This window comes from Microcaecilia unicolor, chromosome 1 (genome assembly GCF_901765095.1).
Source record: "Microcaecilia unicolor chromosome 1, aMicUni1.1, whole genome shotgun sequence".
In the NCBI taxonomy this organism is placed as follows: domain Eukaryota; kingdom Metazoa; phylum Chordata; class Amphibia; order Gymnophiona; family Siphonopidae; genus Microcaecilia; species Microcaecilia unicolor.
Window position 1 is genome coordinate 160,667,992 of NC_044031.1, and position 22,430 is coordinate 160,690,421.

Here is a 22,430-nt window from a genome sequence, read left to right on the forward strand (position 1 = left end):
GCCATGTCTCCGCAATTGCAACAACGTCTAAGTCTGCCTCCAACATCAGGGCTTGAAGGTCATGAACTTTATTGCTTAGACTGCGAGCATTTGTGGTCATCGCTTTCCATCTTCTGTTTAGTTTCTTGTTTAGTGTCACTTCCTGCTCTGTTGGTAAGAAGTGATTTGCTAAGATTGTTGTTTTCATTGCTTTCTTTTCTACTGACACATCTTGTCTTTAGCTTTAGCTGGGGGTGACCACTTGAAGTGAATTGCCTCCATATGCCACCCCCGCCTTCTAGTTTAAATGCCTAGAAATATATTGTCTGAATTTCTCCCCAAGGATTTTTTTTCCTGCCGCAGTGAGATGCAGCTCATCATTACAGTATAGTCTTTTGTCATATGACCTCTGATAGGGAGACTTGTGCAGCGGCGCAATAGATGTGATACCTTTCTAGACAATTTGACTGTGAGTCATTTGTTTTACCATTGTTTTACACCAAAGGTCTATAGACACCTGAGGCAGGCCTTTGTGGCCGAAACACGATTCGTGTCAGGTCATTTTATTTATTTAAATAAAGACCTTGTTTGGGAAACACCATTTGTGAGAGGACTTCTTCTTTGGATCCACTGTTTGTACATTTGATACTAGTTTTTTGTTTTTCCATGTATTGCCCCATCCTCCTATGTACCTAAATCCTTCTTGGTGACACCAGGCTTTGAGCCAGCTATTGAAATTCTCTGTACTTTGCAATCTTTTCTTTCCCTTTCCAAAGGTAGGTAGTACTTCAGAGAAAGCTATTGTTCGTATCAAAGGTTTTAACCCCTCTCCCAGCTCCTGAAAACAAGATCTCTATTAAAAAAAACTGGCGATATAGGATAATATGGGGGATTTTGTCTCATGTTAAAGCCTATTTGTAATTTCTTTACTATGGTCTCCTATCTATTCTAGATCTCACTCCTTTTTTTCTTTTATTAGTGGTCTAAGAAAAATGATAATTGTTTCCTTATTGTGATTTATATTTTTAGATTTGTGTTTCTATAAAAAGTGGATACATGTTTGTAATATTTAAATTGATAAAATATTTAAAAATCTTCAATTTACAGCTGAAAGCACTTCATTATTTTTTTGTCAATAGTTTAAAAAATTATATGTAGGCATGTTGTATAACAAAAACGTTCTTTATCTGGTTTAATGTAAGTTGGGGCATTAGTTACAATACAATGTCTACTAAACAAAGCCGTGACCTAACAGTAAATTCAATGTTGTCGTTCTCTGGACCAAATATCAAAATAAGATTAGGTTCAGGTTTCCAGGGCTGAAGTTTTAAGTAAACTACTATATTTGTAATAGTGGTTAGATTACATTAGAATTTGATGCAGATAATCTACTGATCTACAAGACTTGGCAGATACATAGTTTTTTTTAGCTCTACCTTTATAGCTGAAGGCATAAGCAGTGTTGTCAATTTTTTGTGGCTACAACTCCATAATAGCAGCCAAATAAAACTGTGACCCCCCCCCCCCCCCTCCAGGAGTTGCAGAATAATCATGTATTTATATGGGTTTTGTGCCCCTATTTATGGTCCCGATTCACAGTTTGAGAAATTCTGGCACAAAAGTTCAAAGACTACTTTAATGTTGACAGTTTGAACTGCTTCCCTATGACTCATCTAGGCACTAAAGTATAGTACTAATCCATATACTTGTCAGAAGTTATTTGGGCCATAAATTGTGCAGTGATCTGATCTGCAAAATTCTTTCTGTCCCTTGTCCCATCTGCACCTGTGAGATGCTGGATAAAGGTCTGATAGGCCCTGGGAGGAAGTTAGATAGCAGCTGGGGAGGTTCTCCTGTAACTGTCTTTTCAATAATAAAAAAACCACCTCTCTGTAATATTCACTATACATTCATAGTAAAGTAGTTAGGTTAAAATTATGTTTTAATCCCCCTGGAGTTAGTAGATTCTGATTCATTAGTTCTCATGTATGTTGATTGTTCAAAACACTTACTCTAAGAGCACAAATATAAACATTTTTTCTTTTTGTAATGAATGAAATGCACATTTTTCTCTTTGCAGATTGATGACTTTTTGCAAGCACTAATTAATTATGACAAGGAGCATATTCATGAGAATTGCCTGAAAGTGATCAAGGATCTGTACTTGAAAGACCCAGAGTTCAACCCAGATCTTGTTCGAACTAAGTCTTTGGCAGCAGCTGGTCTCTGTTCATGGGTCATCAACATAGTAAAATTCTATGAGGTATTAGTACTTTGTTTCTGCAACAAGGATCAGTATTTAGATTTTCTTTGCTTCCTGGACAGTTCTGCATCTGATTCAGGGTCCGATGCTCAAATCCAGGTGCAAAAGAGCATAATGCATAATGTAAAAAGGAACTAAACAAAGATAGTGAAGCAATGCTCGTAAGAAAACTTATGTAAATGATATGCATGGTTAATTGGCACTCGCAAATCAAAAGCGAGAGGAGGACCATTCCTGGCGCATGCACACAAATGGTTTGGTTGGTAAGCACAGTTCTTATGCGCATACCCAAACAAACCTGGAAGTGTAAGCATATATAAACGCTGTTCTTCTGCACTTTTATATATGAACCTTTGAAAAATTATTTCTACTTTAATTTTTGAAAGGCTCATATTTAAGCACAGAAAAACAGGCACCGATGTTTGCTTCCACGTTTGGTTTTGCTCAGACTCACGCAAATGCTTGGTTCTCATTAACAAAATCAATTTTCCCAGCAAACATTCTTAAAAGTATCAATTTTTAAACACCATCGTACTTGCAAGTGTATTAATGTTCACACTAAAGCTTTTTTTTTAAATTAAGGGCATCCTCAGGTATCACAATGCAAGTGCTATTACCGATCACTTTCTTGAAGTAGCATTGCATACTCCTCATTGGTCCTTCATTTTATCTTTAATTTTTTATATCAAAAATTCAAAAGCTACTTAGCTTAGAAAAGGAATGGAGCCTCTGCCAATATAGGCAGGTTTCACAATCTTCTTCAGGGTAGAGCGCCACTAAAACAAGACAGGACTGAATTACTCAGACTAAATATGAAAAAACTTGCAAGTTATAAAAAAAAAAACCAACTCACAAATAGCATCTGCAGTCTTCTCATATATCTTCAAAGAGTATAGCGACGGCGTCTGACATCACAATATATATAACAGCAAGTGATAAGTAAACTAACATGCTGATTGGATGCAGCAGACCACCAATACAATGCTGATTGGAGAGAACAAATGTCACTCGGCAGGATCATACCAATGACCACCAGTCTAGTTCTACATTAAGACCAGCAGGGAAAAGTGTTTTCAATTGAAAAATCCATCTTTGCTCCTTATAATTTAACAATTGTTCAACATTCCCACCCGAGTTGAACACTGTCTAAGATGCGCCACCGTAATTCTTCAGACGAACTGTGATAGGACAACATGATCGTCCATTATATAATTGTTGGCAAGGGCATATAATCATGTAAATGGCATTAGCCACCTTACATGTGGTATGAGTTCTAGATGATTTGAGTAGTAACATCTTTTTTAAACAGCCCTGTGCATCCAAAAATACATTAAATTTATAATGTATATTACAGGAAATTAACCTTTAAACTTAGACCACATTTATTTTCCTTGTTATTTATTTCTGTTATTTCCATTAACATTCATAAGTTTATTCTTTGAATGTAAAGTGTAAAATGTTGCATAAATAAAATAAATAAAAAACAAAAATACATTATAAAATCTTTGTTGAGAAAATGCCTTGTCTCCCTAACCAGATTTTAAATTGAACTGGAATTGGGATGTGCTTTAACCTTCATGTGCTGAATAACTACTACTCAAATTGCTGAAACCTTATCCAAAAACTTTCAAAATACATTAGAATGCAAAAATAGCAACTGAGATCTATTAAGAATTGGGGGGGGGGGGGGGCAATATTCAGCTGGTGATGATCTGTGGTTTTTTTTTTTTTTTTTTTTAAACATGGCACCACCAGCTGAATTAGACCTGCATATTCAGTGTCATGCCCTATCCAGATCTGGGGCACTGCCAGAAGTTACCCCATGAGTTATCTTGTTGGGCAGACTGCATGGACCATACAGGTCTTTATCTGCCCTCTCCCCCCCCCCCCCCCCCCCATGGGTCCAGCACTGCTCCTTCACATCTTGTACTCCCCCGCGGTCTTGTAAAGTTTATTTTGGTTGCCGATGGCATCAGCAGCATGATAAGCTGCATTTGGCCAGCCTGGGTCTTTCCTCTACAGAGTCCTGCCTCCTCTGCTGCAATTTCCTGTGTGTGAGATGCAGCAGAGGGAGGACTCAGGGGTTGGTCAGAGTCAGCCTGCCATACTGCTGCTGCTGCCACATCGACCAGTGTAAACTTTACAAGACCATGGGGGAGTGAGAGAGGTGATGGAGTAGTCCTAGACCCAGAGGAGACCAAAAGAGAGACAGGACTGGGGCGGGAGAGAGATGTTGGCCCAAGGGAGAGAGAGGTAGTGAACCCATGGGGGGAAGGGGTACTGGAAGCGATGAGATGGGGGGGAGCTGGAAGTGGTGCAATGGGGGGGGGGGGGCACCAACAAAGCAAGTTGGCTCAGAGTGCAACTACCCCTTGAGCCGGCCCTCCTGGTTAAACCATGCTGAATATCAACCCCATGGTGTCTTAATTCATTGCCAGATTGTTTAATCCCTTTAAATTGAATTAATTATTTTTCTTTACAGTTTAAACTCCCCCTTCATTATCTCCTCAGACCCTTGCTGAATTCTTTCACAACAAGGTTCAAAAGATAAACCTTGCATTCTCTACCTCACCACCTCTCCCTCCACTAGTCCGTTCCCCTCTCTCTCCTTCCCCTCATTCCCTTTCCTCCTTTCCTGAAGTTACTATTGAGGAAACTACACTTCTCCTTTCTTCCTCAAAATGTACCACCTGTTCCTCTGATCCCATTCCCACCCACCTTCTTAATGCCATCTCTCCTGCTCTTATTCCTTTTATCTGTCACATTCTCAACCTCTCACTTTCCACTGCGACTGTCCCTGCTGCCTTTAAACATGCTGTGGTCACACCTCTCCTTAAGAAGCCTTCACTCGACCCTACTTGTCCCTCTAATTACCGACCCATCTCCCTCCTTCCTTTTCTCTCCAAATTACTTGAGCGTGCTGTTCACCGCCGCTGCCTTGATTTTCTCTCCTCACATGCTATTCTTGACCCACTACAATCTGGTTTTCGCCCTCTCCACTCAACCGAAACTGCGCTTACTAAAGTCTCCAATGACCTATTACTGGCTAAATCCAGAGGTCAATATTCCATCCTCATTCTTCTTGATCTTTCCGCTGCTTTTGACACTGTCGATCACAGCATACTTCTCGATACCCTGTCCTCACTTGGATTCCAGGGCTCTGTCCTTTCCTGGTTCTCTTCCTACCTCTCCCTCCGCACCTTTAGTGTTCACTCTGGTGGATCCTCTTCTACTTCTATCCCTCTGCCTGTCTGCGTACCTCAGGGTTCTGTTCTTGGTCCCCTCCTCTTTTCTATCTACACTTCTTCCCTTGGTTCATTAATCTCATCCCATGGCTTTTCCTACCATCTCTATGGTGATAACTCCCAAATCTACCTTTCTACCCCTGATATCTCACCTTGCATCCAAACCAAAGTTTCAGTGTGCTTGTCTGACATTGCTGTCTGGATGTCTCAACGCCACCTGAAATTAAATATGACCAAAACCGAGCTTCTCATTTTTCCCCCCCAAACCCACCTCCCCGCTCCCCCCGTTTTCTATTTCTGTTGATGGTTCTCTCATTCTCCCTGTCTCCTCAGCTCGAAACCTTGGGGTCATCTTTGACTCTTCTCTCTCCTTCTCTGCTCATATCCAGCAGATTGCCAAGACCTGTCGTTTCTTTCTTTACAACATCCGTAAAATCCGCCCCTTTCTTTCCGAGCACTCTACCAAAACCCTCATCCACATCCTTGTCACCTCTCGTTTAGACTACTGCAATCTGCTTCTTGCTGGCCTCCCACTTAGTCACCTCTCCCCTCTCCAGTCGGTTCAAAACTCTGCTGCCCGTCTCATCTTCCGCCAGGGTCGCTTTACTCATATTACCCCTCTCCTCAAGACCCTTCACTGGCTCCCTATCCATTTTCGCATCCTGTTCAAACTTCTTCTACTAACCTATAAATGTACTCACTCTGCTGCTCCCCAGTATCTCTCCACACTCGTCCATCCCTACACCCCTTCCCGTGCACTCCGCTCCATGGATAAATCCTTCTTATCTGTTCCCTTCTCCACTACTGCCAACTCCAGACTTTGCGCCTTCTGTCTCGCTGCACCCTACGCCTGGAATAAACTTCCTGAGCCCCTACGTCTTGCACCATCCTTGGCCACCTTTAAATCTAGACTGAAAGCCCACCTCTTTAACATTGCTTTTGACTCGTAACCACTTGTAACCACTCGCCTCCACCTACCCTCCTCTCTTCCTTCCCGTTCACATTAATTGATTTGATTTGCTTACTTTATTTATTTTTTGTCTATTAGATTGTAAGCTCTTTGAGCAGGGACTGTCTTTCTTTTATGTTTGTGCAGCGCTGTGTATGCCTTGTAGCACTATAGAAATGCTAAATAGTAGTAGTAGTAGTAATTCCAGGTTTAATTAGATCTATCACCAGGAATACTACATAGCACTGTTTCAAGCCAAGTCTTGTGCAGAACAAGAAATCATCAGTTGAACTACAGTTTTCCCTGTTTCTCTTTAAACTTTGCATTTGCTTAACAGTACACTCTTTTCACTGTATAAAATAAAATAGGACATAATTTAGCCATGCCATGTCTGTAGTTGGTAGTGTATTTTGCAAACTGCTAAAATGTTTATAAATAGAACAAAGCTACCAACATGTATTGCTTTTCAGATTTACTAAAGCTTTGCAAAATACTTTTTTTTATCTTCTCTTAGTTTTCTTTGTACTTCTAGCTTAATTAGAACAGACTTCTATTGAGCATACAGCATCATAAGACTTCATCCATACCTACAGGGGTGTTTCCTCCCTGATTTTTTTCCCTCCTCCAAACTCAGCCCACTCCTCATTTAGGGCCCACCAGGGCAGCATTAACCGTTTGGTAGGCTGTCGGCACTTAGGAGTCCTTTTACTAAGCTGCGGGAAATTGATTTTTTTAATTGGTGGATGAATACTAAGTTATCAACAATCTGAGGATTCAGTCTAGCTCTCCTGTCTTCCACAGCCCTTCCTGCAATAGAAAATGTATTCTTAGAAGATGTGCTAGTAGCAGGAATGTACAGCATCCCCCATGCAAATTTTGCCAGTTGTGGCCAGCACTTTTGCATCACTCAAACATAAATAACTGTCCAATTCATTAACAGCCTTCAAAGTAGAGAATAGCATGGGGTCAAAGGTTAGCCCTGTCCCCGTGGGCTCTGTCCTCGCCCTCACCCCATCCCCATGGGCTCTGTCACTGTCCCCATTTCATTCTCTAGTAAGCATCATCATATGAAATTAGTCCCCATTCTAAAGTGGTTTTTATAGATGTATACCAATCTACACTTGTAGAAGCTGCTATTTACATATGGGGTTGCTTCTAAAATAAATAAAATAAATGTTTGATCAATCCATTATTGCTTTGTCTATTTAATTTATAGATCGGGGCTTCCCAAACATGTTCTGGGGCTCCCACAGCCATTAAGGTCTTAAGATAATCATAATGAATATGCATGAGATAATTTGCTCATATTTAATCTCCAATGCATGTATCCTGAAAACCTGACTGGCTGTGGGATCCCCAGGGCAGGTTTGCGAAATCCTGTTATATAGATAAAGGAAAGAAAATGTCAGAGTCATCTGTATATAGCAGGTTGATAAAATGTTTCAGTTAATGTCATCCAAACGTTGTGACTGTAGTCAAAAGTTTTATCATGTTTGTCTAAAATGTGTTTATAGAAACCCAAACAACTAGGTGAGTTAATAGTTTTACTAGATTAACACATTAATAGTCCCCAAAACGTCCATTGTCTTCCATTTTATTTTGAGTGCTCAAACAGAATACTTGATATTTTCTAGGTGTATTGTGATGTGGAGCCAAAGCGGCGTGCTCTTGCCCAGGCAAACTCTGAGCTGGCAGTTGCGACTGAAAAGCTTGAATCAATCAGGAAAAAGCTTGCTGTAAGTGTATTCTCTAGACTAATATCCAAGTATTCCTTGAACTGGTTTTGTAATGTAATGACTCTCTTCTTATTAAGACTTTCATGTATTAAAAGTACAACATCATCTTGCAAAAAACTAGACCTGTACCGAATATTTGTACCCTGAGAGGTTCTTTTCTGTTTCTGGAGGCCCTTTTTGTGCCTCTGCCCCTAGTTCTATCTAGGGGCCTTGAGTGCCTGGGAGGTGAGCCTCATCTTTTGCTCTGAGTAAACAACAACAAAAAGAGCAGTCTCTGGTTTGGCAGTGCTCTGCAGTCTCTTTTTGGTTTGTATTCAGTTTGGCAGCACCCAGGCTTGGCCTTGCTGGCGGGCGTATTTCAGTGATATTCTCGGACCCCCTTCCTCCCTTGACGTTATTTCTAGCTAGTTTTCATTGAGCTATAATTCTTTATATGGAGGCTTTCTCTTCTGAGCCAGTTTTATTCTGAGCTCCCTTGTCCTTGGAGGGGCCGTTTTGGGGTGGTTGTTTTTTTTTTTCCGACCAGTATTTCTGTTGTGTTTGTCAAGTTGGGGATGCCTTGGGGCTTTTTCTCCTGACCCAGTTTATATCTGGGTTTTCAATTAGTTTAGGTGTGCCTTGTTTGGCTGTAGCTCCCGTTAAGAATACAATTTTTAGAAAAAAGTGGAGCAGAGGTACATCTCAGAGGTCTCTGAGTTCCCTATCCCACCTGGATCATTGAAGCTTCCTTAGAAGACAGCATGGTGAGTTTGTGCTATGTTATTTTCTGGCATTTTTGCTTCCCCCAACGTCAGTATCCGCCATTGTGAGAGTGTGTGCCTCTGTCCTTTTTCGAGCACGAGAACAGTTTTCATTTTTGGGGGGCAGACTTGATTATTTAATACACAAATTATCCAGGAATGCAAACTTGAAATAATAATAAAAAAATATAGATAAATGTAAAGTAGATACATATAATAATGCTCAGAAATAATCAGGCATAATCAAAAAGGGCGCCCATGTTTTCCTGAGGACATCCTCACAGGACGTCCCAGCGAGGGGGTGGGGAAACCCATATTATCAAAACAAGATGGGCGTCCATCTTTCGTTTCGATAATATGGTCGGGAACGCCCAAATTGCGAAATTTAGGTCGTCCTTAGAGATGGGCGTCCCCAATTTTTGCCAATAATGGAAACCGAGGACGCCCATCTCAGAAACAACCAAATTCAATGCCTTGGGTCATGGGAGGAGCCAGCATTCATAGTGCAGTGGTCTCTCTCACATGCCAGGACACCAACTGGGCACCCTAGGGGGGGCACTGCAGTGGACTTCATAAATTGCTCCCAGGTGCATAGCTCCTTTACCTTGTGTGCTGAGCCCCCCAAACCCCCCACAACTGTACACCGCTACCATAGCCCTTATGGGTGAAGGGGGGGCACCTACATGTGGGTACAGTGGGTTTTGGCGGGCTCACATTTACCACAAGTGTAACAGGTAGGGGGGGATGGGCCTAGGTCTGCCTGGCTGAAGTGCACTGCACCCACTAAAACTGCTCCAGGGACCTGCATACTGCTGTCATGGAGCTGGGTATGACCTTTGAGGCTGGCATAGAGGCTAGAAAAAATATTTAAAAATTTCTTTTAGGGTGGGAGGGGGTTAGTGACCACTGGGGGAGTAAGGGGAGGTCATCCCCGATTCCCTCCGGTGGTCATCTGGTCATTTAGGGCACGTTTTTGTGGCTTGGTCGTAAGAGAAAAAGGACCAAGTAAAGTCGTCCAAGTGTTCGTCAGGGAAACCCTTCTTTTTTCCATTATCGGTCGAAGACGTCCATGTGTTAGGCACGCTCCAGTCCCGCCTTCGCTATGCTTACGACACACCCCCGTGAACTTTGGTTGTCCCCGCAACGGAAAGCAGTTGAGGATGCCCAAAATCGGCTTTCGATTATGCCACTTTGGGCGACCCTGGGAGAAGGATGCCCATCTCCCGATTTGTGTCGAAAGATGGGCTCTCTGGACTTTAAAGGATGCTTACACCCACATTCAGATACTTACCAATCAATCCAATTTCTAGTAGAGAAACACCAGTTTTGCATCCTGCCTTTTAGCCTTTCATCATTTTCATCCGCTCCCTGAATATTTACAAAGTGTCTTTCCATAGTCGCAGTGTGTCTACACAGACTGTGAGTGCATGTGTTTTCCTACTTGAACAATTATCTGGTCAAGAGCACATCCAATGAAAGAGCTCAGGGTTCTCTGTGGAAAACCATTCAGGTATTGGAGCTACTAGGTATCACCATAAACTACCCAAAGTCCCATCTTCCCTCTCAACAAGTGAAGTTCATAGGAGCTAGACACAGTTCAAGCCAAGGCCTTCCTCCCAGAACCCAGGGCTGAGACCTTAGAGTCCATTGCCCTACAGGACTGGCACAGCCGCAGGTTTCAGCTTAGCAGATGTTGCAGTTGTTAGGCCACATGGTCTCCACAGTGCCTGTGCATCTATAGCACATCTCCACCTGAGAGAGGCTCAGTGGACTGTAGCTTCCCAGTAGTGTCAAACTTCTGAGAATCTAGTGAATCTCGTTTCAGTCACTCTTGCTCTAATGTAAGCCGCATTGAGCCTCTTAACAAGTGGGAAAGCGCGGGTTATAAATGTTACAATACAAGAGTCACTTTTGTGGATGATTCGGTCCAATCTGACCTTGGGACTTCCATTCCAAATTCTTCCTCCACACAAGACGTTGACAACAGATGCATCCAACCTGGGCTGAATAGACGGGCTCTACACTCAGAAGACCTCCCGTCACATAATTCTGGCATTATGAGCCATTTGGAATGCTCTAAAGGTTTTCAGAGATCAACTGTCCAATCAGATAATTCTTGTTCAAACAGACAAATCAGGTCGTGATGTATTACCTCAACAAGCAGGCAGGCACAGGTTCATACCTCTTGTGTCAGGAGGCAGTCAGGTTGTTGCGATGGGCTACTACTCAGGGCATGGTACTAAGAGCCACATACCTGTCATGGAAAGGCAACAGCCTGTCAGACAGACTGAGCAGAGTAATGCAACCTCACAAGTAGTCTGTAAACATGGGCATTGCCTGGAAGATCCTCTGAGTGTGGGGCACCCCCTCAGTGGATCTTTTTGCCACACACCTCAACAACAAAGTCCCACAGTTTTGCTCCAGGCTCAGGTCACATGGCAGACTAGCATCAGATGCCTTCCTCCTTCATTGGGGGAAGGGTCTTCTGTATGCATATCCTCCAGTACTGCTTATGGGGAAGACTTTGCTGAAACCCAAGCAGGACTGGGAAACCATGATCCATATTGCTCCATATTGACTGAGACTGATTTGGTTCCCTCTATTTCTGCAGTTAGCCTCCAAAGATCCATGAAGGCTGGACTGCTTTCTGACCCTCATCACTCAGAATGAGAGATCTCTCTTGCATCCCAGCCTCCAAACCATGGCCTTCGTGGCTTGGCTTCTGAGAGCGTACAGTTGACATCACGGAGAGAGTGGTGGATGCTTGGAATGCCCTCCCGCGGGAGGTGGTGGAGATGAAAACGGTAACGGAATTCAAACATGCATGGGATAAACATAAAGGAATCCTGTTCAGAAGAAATGGATCCTCAGGAGCTTAGCCGAGATTGGATAACAGAGCCGGTAGTGGGAGGCGGGGCTGGTGGTTGGGAGGCGGGGAGAGTGCTGGGCAGACTTATACGGTCTGTGCCAGAGCCAATGGTGGGAGGCGGGGATAGTGCTGGGCAGACTTGTACGGTCTGTGCCCTGAAAAAGACAGGTACAAATCAAGGTAAGGTATACACAAAAAAGTGGCACATTTCTTGGGCAGACTGGATGGACCGTGCAGGTCTTTTTCTGCCGTCATCTACTATGTTACTATGTTACTATCTCTTCACTTACATGAGGGAGTCTCCAGAGTTCTGCTTGCTTCCAGAAAAGATTCCACTAAGGTCATATAATTTTAAGTGGAAGAGGCTTGCTGTCTGGTGTGAGGGCGGGGCCCTAGTTCCTTTTTTCTGCCATACACAAAATCTACTTGAATACCTTCTACACGTTTATGAGTCTGGTCTCACCAACTCTGTAAGGGTTCACCTCAGTGTTGCTTATCACCATTTGGAAGGTAAACTCATCTCTGTACAGTCTCTAGTTTGATTCATGAGAGGTTTCCTTCTAAATAAAAACACACAATCAAATCTCCCACAGTGTCACAGAACCTCAACGTTGTCCTCACTCAGCTGATGAAACCTCCTTTTGAGCCGCTTGACACTTACCACCTGAAGTTTTTGACCTGGAAGATTCTGTTTATGGTGGTGTGCAGAGTCAGCAAGCTTCAGGCCCTAGTAGCAGATTCATGTTACACAAAATTCTATCATAATAGAGTGGTTCTCCGCATGCAACCTAAGCTCCTTCCTAATGTGGTGTCAGATTTCCAACTTAATCAGTCAGTTGTTCTACCAACATTGTTTCCAAAACCTCATTCTCATCCTGGTGAAAATGCACCATACACCTTGGACTACAAGAGAGCCTCAGCCTTCTACCTGGAGCAGACTAAAGCCCATAGACAGTCCACCCAGCTTTTTGTTTCTTTTGACCCAAACAGGATGGGGGTAGCCATCGGTAAATGCACTTTACCTATTTGGCTAGTAGATTGCATATCCATTGCCTCAGGTACACACATAGATTGTAAGCCCTTCAGGGACAGAAAAATACGTACTGTACCTGAATGTAACTCACTTTGAGCTGCTACTGAAAAAGCATGAGACAAAGCCAACATGGATTTAGTCAAGGGAAATCTTGCATCACCAATCTACTACATTTGTTTGAAGGGGTGAATAAATATATGGATAAGGGTGAGCCGATCAATATTGTGCATCTGGATTTCCAAAAGGCATTTGATAAAGTACCTTATGAATGACTTCTGAGGAAATTAGAAAGTCATGTGAAGTAATGTTTTATTGTGGATTATCCTATTATAATGTCCTGTTGTACCTGAAGAAAGAGCTGGTAGGCTGGGAGGATATATGAGAAGTGGAAAGACAGTGGTCCAGTCTGAAAGGAGCTATAAATAAGGATACTGACTTTAATATGAGGAGAGTAAATAAAAAAGCAAGAGTAAAAGGAAATAGATATGGTTCTTCAAGCAAGTGGCTGAGAAAAAAAGTTGGCATTCATGAAATACAGAAAAACTCAAGAAGAGAAACACAGAGAGGAATACCGGATGAAACTGAAAGCCAAGAGAGATGTACATTTGGCAGAAGAACAAATGGCTAAAAATGTAAGGAGGGGAGACAATAATTTTTTCAGGTATATTAATGAAAGGAGGAAGGCTAAAAATGGAATTCTGAGACTGAAGATGCTGTGAACCACTGTGTGGAGAATGATGAGGAAAAAGCCAATGTGCTAAACAAACACTTCTGTTCTGTGTTCACAGAAGACAATCCTGGAGAAGGACCATGATTGGCTGGCAAAGGTACATATGAGCATGGATTGGATATAGCACCATTATCGGAAGAAGGTATGAAGAACTTGAAAATTTGAAGGTGGACAAAGCCATGGGACTGGACAAGATCCATCCCAGGATATTGAGGGTGCTCAGAGATGTTCTGGCTGGTCCTCTTAAACATTTGTTTAATAAATGTAATAAATTGAGCAAATAGGTGGGATAATGTGGGATACAAATGCAATAAATAAATAAATAGTGGAGGAGTGGCCTAGTGGTTAGGGTGGTGGACTTTGGTCCTGGGGAACTGAGGAACTGAGTTCAATTCCCGCCACAGGCAGCTCCTTGTGACTCTGGGCAAGTCACTTAACCCTCCATTGCCCCATGTAAGCCGCATTGAGCCTGCCATGAGTGGGAAAGCGCGGGGTACAAATGTAATATAAATAAATAAATCTTTGCAGACAGGAGAGGTCCCAAGAGATTGGAGAAGAGCAGATGTGGACCCTCTTCACAAAAGTGGTGACAGAGAAGAAACTGGAAACTACAGGCCAGTAAGCCTCACTTATTTGAAAAGTAAGGAAGCGATGCTGAAGGAAAGGATAGTGAATTTCCTGGAATTTAGTAGGTTACAAGATCCGAACAACATGGTTTTACCAAAGGTAAATCATGCCAAATGAATCTGATTGAATTCTTTCACTGGGTGACTAGAGAACTGGATTGAGGACATGCACTTAGATTTCAGCAAAGCCCTTGACACGGTTCCTTATAGGAGGCGCTTGAATAAACTTGACAGGCTGAAGTTAGGACCCAAAGTGAAAATATTGGCCCCACCAATATTTTGCCTAACATGACATCAGCATCTAGAGAGCTTAGAGCGGGGCTAGAGATTAGTTTCTTTGGCCCCTCCAACCAAAAAGATGATCCTGTATATGGCAGAACCTTAGAGGTCTCTATATATAAAAGCATCCAGATTCCATAGGAGTAGTGGGAGGGGTTCAGCCTTCAGGGTGGAGAATTGAGCATAATGATGGGATGGTGGATCTTGATCCTGTGATGTTAAGACATAGATCAGGAAGGTTGGGCTGTTCATATTGGTTAGTGGAGTAAGGATGAAACCCTCTGCATGAGCTGATCATATCACTTTGGGCCATTTAGCATGGGGGATTTTGCAATCCATTGCTCACTAAATCTTTTCTCATTTAGAGTACACCCTAATAGTGTGTGGATCACTCTGAGCCGTCCAAAAACGTTTGGACAGCTTCCTAAAGGAAAAGTCCTTAGACCATTATTAAAATGACTTGGGGAAAATCCATTGCTTATTTCTGGAATAAGCAGCATAAAATGTATCGATCTTTTTGGGGATCTAGCCAGGTATTTGTTACCTGGATTGGCCACTGTTGGAAACAGGACGCTGGGCTTGATGGACCTTTGGTCTGTCCCAGTGTGGCAATACTTATATAGTTATGTACATATGTAATTGTTTGCATATGTAAGCTAAGATGGAGAAGGAGTATGTAAAGTCAATTCTGCGAGCAATACGTTTTACTCAAGAAAATGAAAGGTTTGAATATTTTCCTTTACTGTGGGTCAGGGGAAGAAACATACATGCAGAGTTTACATTTTCAAACCACACACATACTTTCTGCAGTTACTTTTGCACTTCTTCAAGGAAACTGGAAATGTACACACTGAGGTTTGAACCCCATTCCTTCTGTTATGGAAGAGGCAACGACACTTCCGTCTACACTGGTGTGCTCTGTAGATCTCTGACTCAGATACAGGAGCTGGACAGAGATTTGGTCAAAGACATCCAAAAGGTGGGAATGTAGGGGAAAGCATTTTTAGTGGGAGACTTTAACCTACCAGATATGAATAAGAGTACCCCGTCTAGAATTTGTGAGAAGCAAAGAGATGGGACTTTGCTTGGACAGATAATGATAGAACTCACTTGGGAAGTGGTAATACTAGAGCTAATACTTACAGATGGAAAATGTATAAATGGTCTAGAGGTGGAAATAACTAGCGAGTTAATTAAATTTGCTGATGACACAAAGTTATTCAAAGTTGTTAAATTGCAAGAGGATTGTGAAAAATTGCAAGAGGACCTTATGAGACTGGGAATCCAAATGGCAGATGACATTTAATGTGATCAAGTACAAAATGATGCATGTGAGAAAGGGGAACACAAACTATAGCTACATGACGCAAGCTTCCATATTAGGAATCACCGCCCAGGAAAAGGATCTAGATGTCATTGATGTTAATACGTTGAAACCCTCTGTTAAGTATGCAGTGGCTGCTAAGAAAGCAAATAGAATGTTAGGAATTGTTAGGAAAAGAATAGAAAATAAAAATGAGAATGTTATAATGCCTTTGTATCTCTCCATGGTATGACTGCAGCTCTAATACTATGGGCAATTCTGGTCACCGCATCTTAAAAAAGATATAGCAGAATTAGAAAAGGTAAGAGAAGGGTGACAAAAATGCTAAAGGGGATGGGATTACTTCCCTATGAGGAAAGGCTAAAGCATCTAGGGCTCTTCAGCAAGGAGAAGAGATGGCTAAGGACAGATATGATAGAGGTCTAAAAAATACTGAGTGGAGTAGAACAGGTAGATGTGAATCACTTGTTTACTTGTTCCAAAAATACTAGTACTAGGGGGCATGCAATGAAGCTATTAAGAAGTAAATTTAAAACAAACTGGAGAAAATATTTCTTCACTCAATGTGTAATTAAACTCTGGAATTCATTTCCAGAGAATGTGGTAAAAACAATTAGCTTAGCAGGGTTTAAAAAAGATTTAGATAATTTCCTAAAAGAAAGTTGATAAGCCATTATTAAGATGGACTTGGGAAACTCCACTGCTTATTTCTAGGATAAGCAGCATAAAATCTCTTTTCTGTTCTGGGATCTTGCCATGTACTTGTGACTTGGATTGGCCACTGTTGGAAACAGGGTACTAGGCTTGATGGACCTTCGGTCTGTACCAATATTGCAACGCTTATATTCGTATGAGAAAGAGCTTCTAATATCCAGGTGGCTGTCTAAGTCCCACTATGATCAGATAATATAGCTGACAAAGAGAAGAGTCAGCTACAATGATGTGAAAAGTTTTCCCCCTTCATGATTTCCCCTATTATTGCATACATGTCACACTGAATAATTTCTGATCTTTAAGCAAAATGTAATACTGTATTAGACCAAGGGAACCTAAATAAATGCACAACATGGTTTTAACATTATCGCTTCATTTATTTAAGGAACAGAATTAGTCACCACAATTACCAGCAATAATTGTAACCAAATGCTTCCTCGGATTTGATATTAGTCTTTCACATCACTAGTGAGGGATCTTAGCCTACTCTTCTTTGCAGAGACATTTATAGATTTCTGTGTATGAACTGCTCATTTCAGGTCCTTCCATAGCATCTCTATTGGGTTCAAGTCAGAACAAGTGTAAATGTGTGCATTGACATTTAGATACTGTCAAGGCAGGTTCTGAGTGCCTGTTAAAAGCATGTATGCATTCTGTTGTAAAACCACCTGTTCTTGTTACATGGTGACTCTGTGGATAATTGTTCTAAGCTATGTTTAGTCTTCATTCAGGTGGCTTATTGTTGATAGAGGAGTGTCCATAGCTGCTGTTATTGTATCAGTCCATCCCATTGCCAGTCTTCCTCTTTTGTGTTGACCTTCAACCTTGCCAAACTTGGTATCTTTCTCTAAAGATCTTTCTCTTTGCATGATGTGTCTGAAGTATGAAAATCAGTCATTTGAGCCTCCAAAGAAAGCTTAGCTTTGATCCTCTCCAATACAGATTGATGTGTTCTTTGAGCAGTCCATGTCCACACACTTTTATTTCCACAGACATTATACCTGCAAAAAAATGTAGGTATAAATATTTGTACGTGCATTATATCCACAGTTTCAAAAGGAAAGCAGGCATGTATTTCCGTTTGATACTATGTGCCGGTGGACTTTGTCACAGCAGTGGCTTAGCCAGACAGCCAATTTTGGGTGGGCCAGAGCCCTAAGTGGGTGGGTACAAAATTTTCTCTGCCCCGCCCCCTTCCTCCCCCTATTCTCCACCTCTCCCCCAGCACCTCCCAACTCAAAATAGAAACAGAAACACTTTAGCTCATGAGGAAAGTGACATCCACTGTGCACATTTCTCAAGCTATCATATTTCATTTAAGATTCAAAATAAAATGCCTTTTCTACCTTTGTTGTCTGGTCATTTTCTTTTTCCATCATGTTGATCCAGTTTCTCTTTTGAACTTTCCAATCTTTCTGCTATTTCTCCTTCAAGCAGCTGCTGTCCATTTGTCTTTTTCTCCTCTCTTGTTCCATTCCCTCACTTCACTTGCCTCTGACATATTGACCTTTCCATTTTAGCTCTTTCCTCTCTTTTTTTTTCTTTTCTGCTCTGTCCACCCAAATTTTATCCTGTCTAACCCCTTTTCCTTTGTTTTACTTTTCAGTTACCTCTCAGATTCCTTTTCACCCACTAGTTCTCCTATTCCCCATCTCTCTACTTCCCCAGCCATCCATTCCCTTCCATCTTCAATCTATTCCCCCTTACCATATTTCTTTCCCCTGTAATCACCATCCTCCACGCGTTCATTTCCTTGCCACCCCCTTGGCCTCTCCCACATGGTTCCACATTTCCCAATGTCTCTCTCCCTCCACCCTTCTAGCCCAGCATCTGCTCCCTCTCTTCTCCCCACCCTTCACCCTCTTCCAACATCTTCCTGTCACTTCTCTCTTTTGTCTTGCCCCCCTCTCCTGTGGCCAGAATTTTCCCCATCCATCCTGTTTCTTTCCACCCCCCTCTCTCCCCCTTCGCAGCATCTCTCATCTCTTGGCAAAGAATAACAATGTGGATGCAGCAGCTCACAGGTTTGCTTGCTGTGTTTTGAATGAACGGCGACGCGATGGCTGCGCGGGGGAGTGGAAACAGAAATTTACCAAATGGCTTCCGTGGGCTGGCTCACTTGCACTCCACTCCTGAGGTTGCAGCGGTGAACTGGCGGGCAGGCGCTATGCTCAAGTAGTAAAAGCAGCAAGCCGGCAGGTTTGAGTTCGTCCTTCGCTTCCCTGCCTTCTCTGCATCCCGCCTTCCTGTGATGTCATTTCCTTTCAGGCGGGCGGGACACAGAGAAGGCAGGGAAGCGAAGGACGAACTCAAACCTGCCGGCTTGCTGCTTTTACTACTTGAGCATAGCGCCTGCCCGCCAGTTCACCGCTGCGGGCGAGGATTCGAAGATACGGACGGACGGGGATGGACTCCAGGCCCACCCGTAGCTACGCCCCTGTGTCACAGTTCAAATAGTTTGCTCCCTTTGTATCGAGGGATGCAGGTAAGATTGGGGGGGGGGGGGAGTTGTTTGCTTTCTACAAATGCATTGCTGTAAGTTCCAAATTTGTAATAAAATACATGATAGATTTAGTTTCTGTGCTAAACTTTGATCTTGTGTAGGATCTGGATAAAAATCTGAGCAGGCTCACAGTTTCATTTGAGAAAGCAACAGCAGAGAAGCTCCGTTGCCAAGAAGAAGTAAACCGAACTAACAGAACCATTGAACTGGCTAATAGACTTGTTCAAGGACTTGAGGTAAGTTACTGATAACTTCCGAGCCAGCATTTCCAGGTTTCGCCCACAATGAAATTTAAATAAGGACTCCACGTTGAAAATAGGGCCTATTATGTGAAAAGGACATCCAGCAAACTGACACACGAAACTGAGTCTAGAATTAATAAACTGCAAAGGGCCCTATTTTCATTTTCTGTCTTCAGTAAACACTTTCAAAACATAATACAACAGTGAGGTTGAATTAGCGTAAGTTTGACACTAGTGAGTTATAATTATAATCAGTTTAGCTACTGTTATTTACATCTCATAAACAATGTGGACCCAGTATTCAACATGATTTAACCGGGCAAGAGAGGTTCCTGACGGAATAAATCATGCAGATTGGGTTAGGAGAGGATGTTCAGCAGCACTTAACTGGGTATCACCACTGAATGTTCTCTGTTACTGTCACAGGACTGTCCAAGCAGTTTCATGGTACTCCGGGAAAGGAATCTGAGTGGAGCCGGAAGTTATGCGAGTATTGGCGATACTCGTTGGTGCCGCCATAGCTAACCATGCAAGTAGTACCGCTTAAATAGCAGCTCTATCTTTGCCCAGTTAGCTATGTATGTACAGCAGTGAATATTAGCCATACCTGCAGAACTTTGAGGTACCACAGTTGACCTGAATGTTCAGTGCCAGTGCCTGGATATGGCCTGGAACTGAATATCCAGGTCTGAGTTGGCTGGCAGTGGTCATTGTTTGTAAAAACACTGACCACCACTGACTCGTATTGATCCATTCAACTACCATAAACAACTCTGGATTTCAGAAGAGAAGTGTAGCAATTTTTTAAACCTATTTGAGTGCTTTGGGTTTTTTTTAATTACCAGGAAAAGAAACATCCCTATAAGTAAGTCATCCCTTCCAAACACAATAAAAATACACTGTGACAGCATGAGCAGCCAGCAGTTAATGAGCAGAAAGACTGAATAATCCCTCAGGTCAGGATTCAGGAACATTTTGTCCGCCCACCTTGTACATAGCCCATTCATAAATTGCATAGTGTAGTTTCCCATGCTTTGCATTGTGGAGGAGTAGCCTAATGGTTAGTATAGTGGGCTGAGAACCTGGGTAACTGGGTTCAATTCCCACTGCAGCTCCTTGTGACTCTGGGCAAATCACTTACGGATCCTTTTCCAAAGACGCACTGAAAGATGGCCTGTGCTAGTGTAGACGCGTGTTTTGGACGCGCACAGATCCATTTTTCAGCTCGCCTGTAAAAAAAGGCTTTTTTTTAGGGACCGAAGATGGGCGTGCCGCAAAATAAAAATTGGTGCGCGTCCATTTTTGGTCCGAGACCTTACCGTCACCCATTCACTTAGCGGTAAGGTGTCACGCATTAACTGGGCAGTAATCGTCAACGCAAGTACACTGCCGATTACCACCTGGTTAGCTCAGCGCATTCGAAAATAAAAAAAAGATTTTTGAACTCACGTAAAAATTGGAATTACTGCCCGGGCCATGCCATAGCCGGGCGGTAGTTCCACATTCACACACGTGCACGCATAGGTGCCTACGCAGCGTAGTAAAAGGGCCTCTTAATCCTCCATTGCCCCAGGCACAATATTTGTGAGCCCACTAGGGCTAAAAAAAGTACCTACCTGCATATAATAAATGTAAGCCACTTTGATTGTCCCACAGAAAGGCGGTATATCAGATCCCATTACCCTTACACTAAGTACAACATTCAGCTTGACCATAACTTAAACTATCTTAACTGCCATCATAGTTGGGAGGGGGAGAATATAGGGGTAGATATTCAATGCCGTAGTAAGCAGCTAGGGCTCTTCAGCAACCTGGAAGCTATCCGTGTATTGGCCGGTATTCAGACCAGTGTGTGGTTAGCTTGGCAAAAAATGTTAGGACAGTCTTTCAGCTTTTCTAATTTTAATCCTCTCATGTAACCAGTTAGCGGACTGAATATCACTGTTAACCAGTTAAGTGCTGTCTCTGCCCATACTCTGTTCTCGGACTGCTCTTAACCTAGCTGGTTAGTGCTTTGGCAGTCAGAGGGGATATGCAGTGGCACCATCCGATTAAGTGCAGCCAGTTCAGAGGAGTTTAACTGGGCAGGAGACAGTGGGCATCGTGGGAGATGCAGATAGAGCAGGGGGCTAGGGCATGTCAGCCAAAGTACAAATAAAGATATAATTTGAAATTCCTACAAATACTCCCTTCTTGTTTCCTTCACATACTTTGTTTGGGAAAATGCCCTCTGCAGCACCAAAAACCAGGTGATTCTTGAAAAGAACAAACTGCAGTGGATTTTTCCTTTCAAAATTTACTTGCAGGCTGCAAGCTAAGCTAGAGGACTGAAAATTTCACCCCCCCCCCCTTTTTTTTTAAGCAGGTACCACATACACTGATATATATCATTAAGGTAATTCTCTCAATAAAATGAGGTTAGGCCTCTTTAAATGGCCATTCTGACCTTTTGCCATATTGCGCAGACTGACCTTCATTTCTATTAATGTAAGGACCATCTACAATGTAGAAGCCCTTTTACTAAAGTCCATTAGGCACTTAACATGGGAATTGGTGCCCAGTAACAGCTTTTGTGTTATTTTCGCAATTAGTCATGCTGATTTGTATGTTAAAGGCATTTTGTGTTGGGGCAGTAACTAGGTGGGGCATGAGTGGAAAATTGGCCTGGAGAGCATACTGCAGTTAGTGCATCGCACATACCACGCATTAACTGACAATTGTGCAGTTAGCACAAGTCTGTTTAGCGCTTCCTGTATAGGAGGCTCTGTTAATTGAGACCAGGGTACTATGCACAGGACATTTTGCACTTACCACATGTTAAGTACTTGCATTAAGACACGGTAACTGCAAAATCTAACGCACTTCAGCAAAATGTAATAGTTTACTAATTTTGTGAATAAACTATTCTGGGATAGCTCCTTTGCCTCAAGACAAGACCTGGGAGATCTAGAAATCAAAGTGAGAATACTTAACCTTGTCTCTTCCTGAAAACATGTGGATTAACAACACACAAAATTGCAGTTTATGTGAGGGTTTTTTTTAGTGGTGGTAAGCTGTTGAGTAGTAAGAAAAAATATTTAAGAGAATTAATTGAGCGTCAATCCTTTTCCTTGGTGAATAAATATTTTTTAACTTGAAGAGGAGACAGTTAACTTCTGAGAAGCTTCAAGACTGATGATTTTGCCTATAAAGCATTGA

At 42.4% G+C, this 22,430-nt stretch overlaps 1 protein-coding gene across 1 annotated transcript in view; it reads left to right on the forward strand.

Annotated features, from left to right (window-relative positions):
- Window positions 1-22,430, forward strand: part of DNAH11 (dynein axonemal heavy chain 11) — a 708,797-nt gene that overhangs the window by 487,056 nt on the left and 199,311 nt on the right. The window contains exons 58-60 of the mRNA XM_030201723.1: window positions 2,060-2,242; window positions 8,071-8,172; window positions 19,092-19,226. Of these exons, the coding sequence (XP_030057583.1) occupies window positions 2,060-2,242; window positions 8,071-8,172; window positions 19,092-19,226 (420 nt within the window). The remainder of the gene's footprint in view (window positions 1-2,059; window positions 2,243-8,070; window positions 8,173-19,091; window positions 19,227-22,430) is intronic.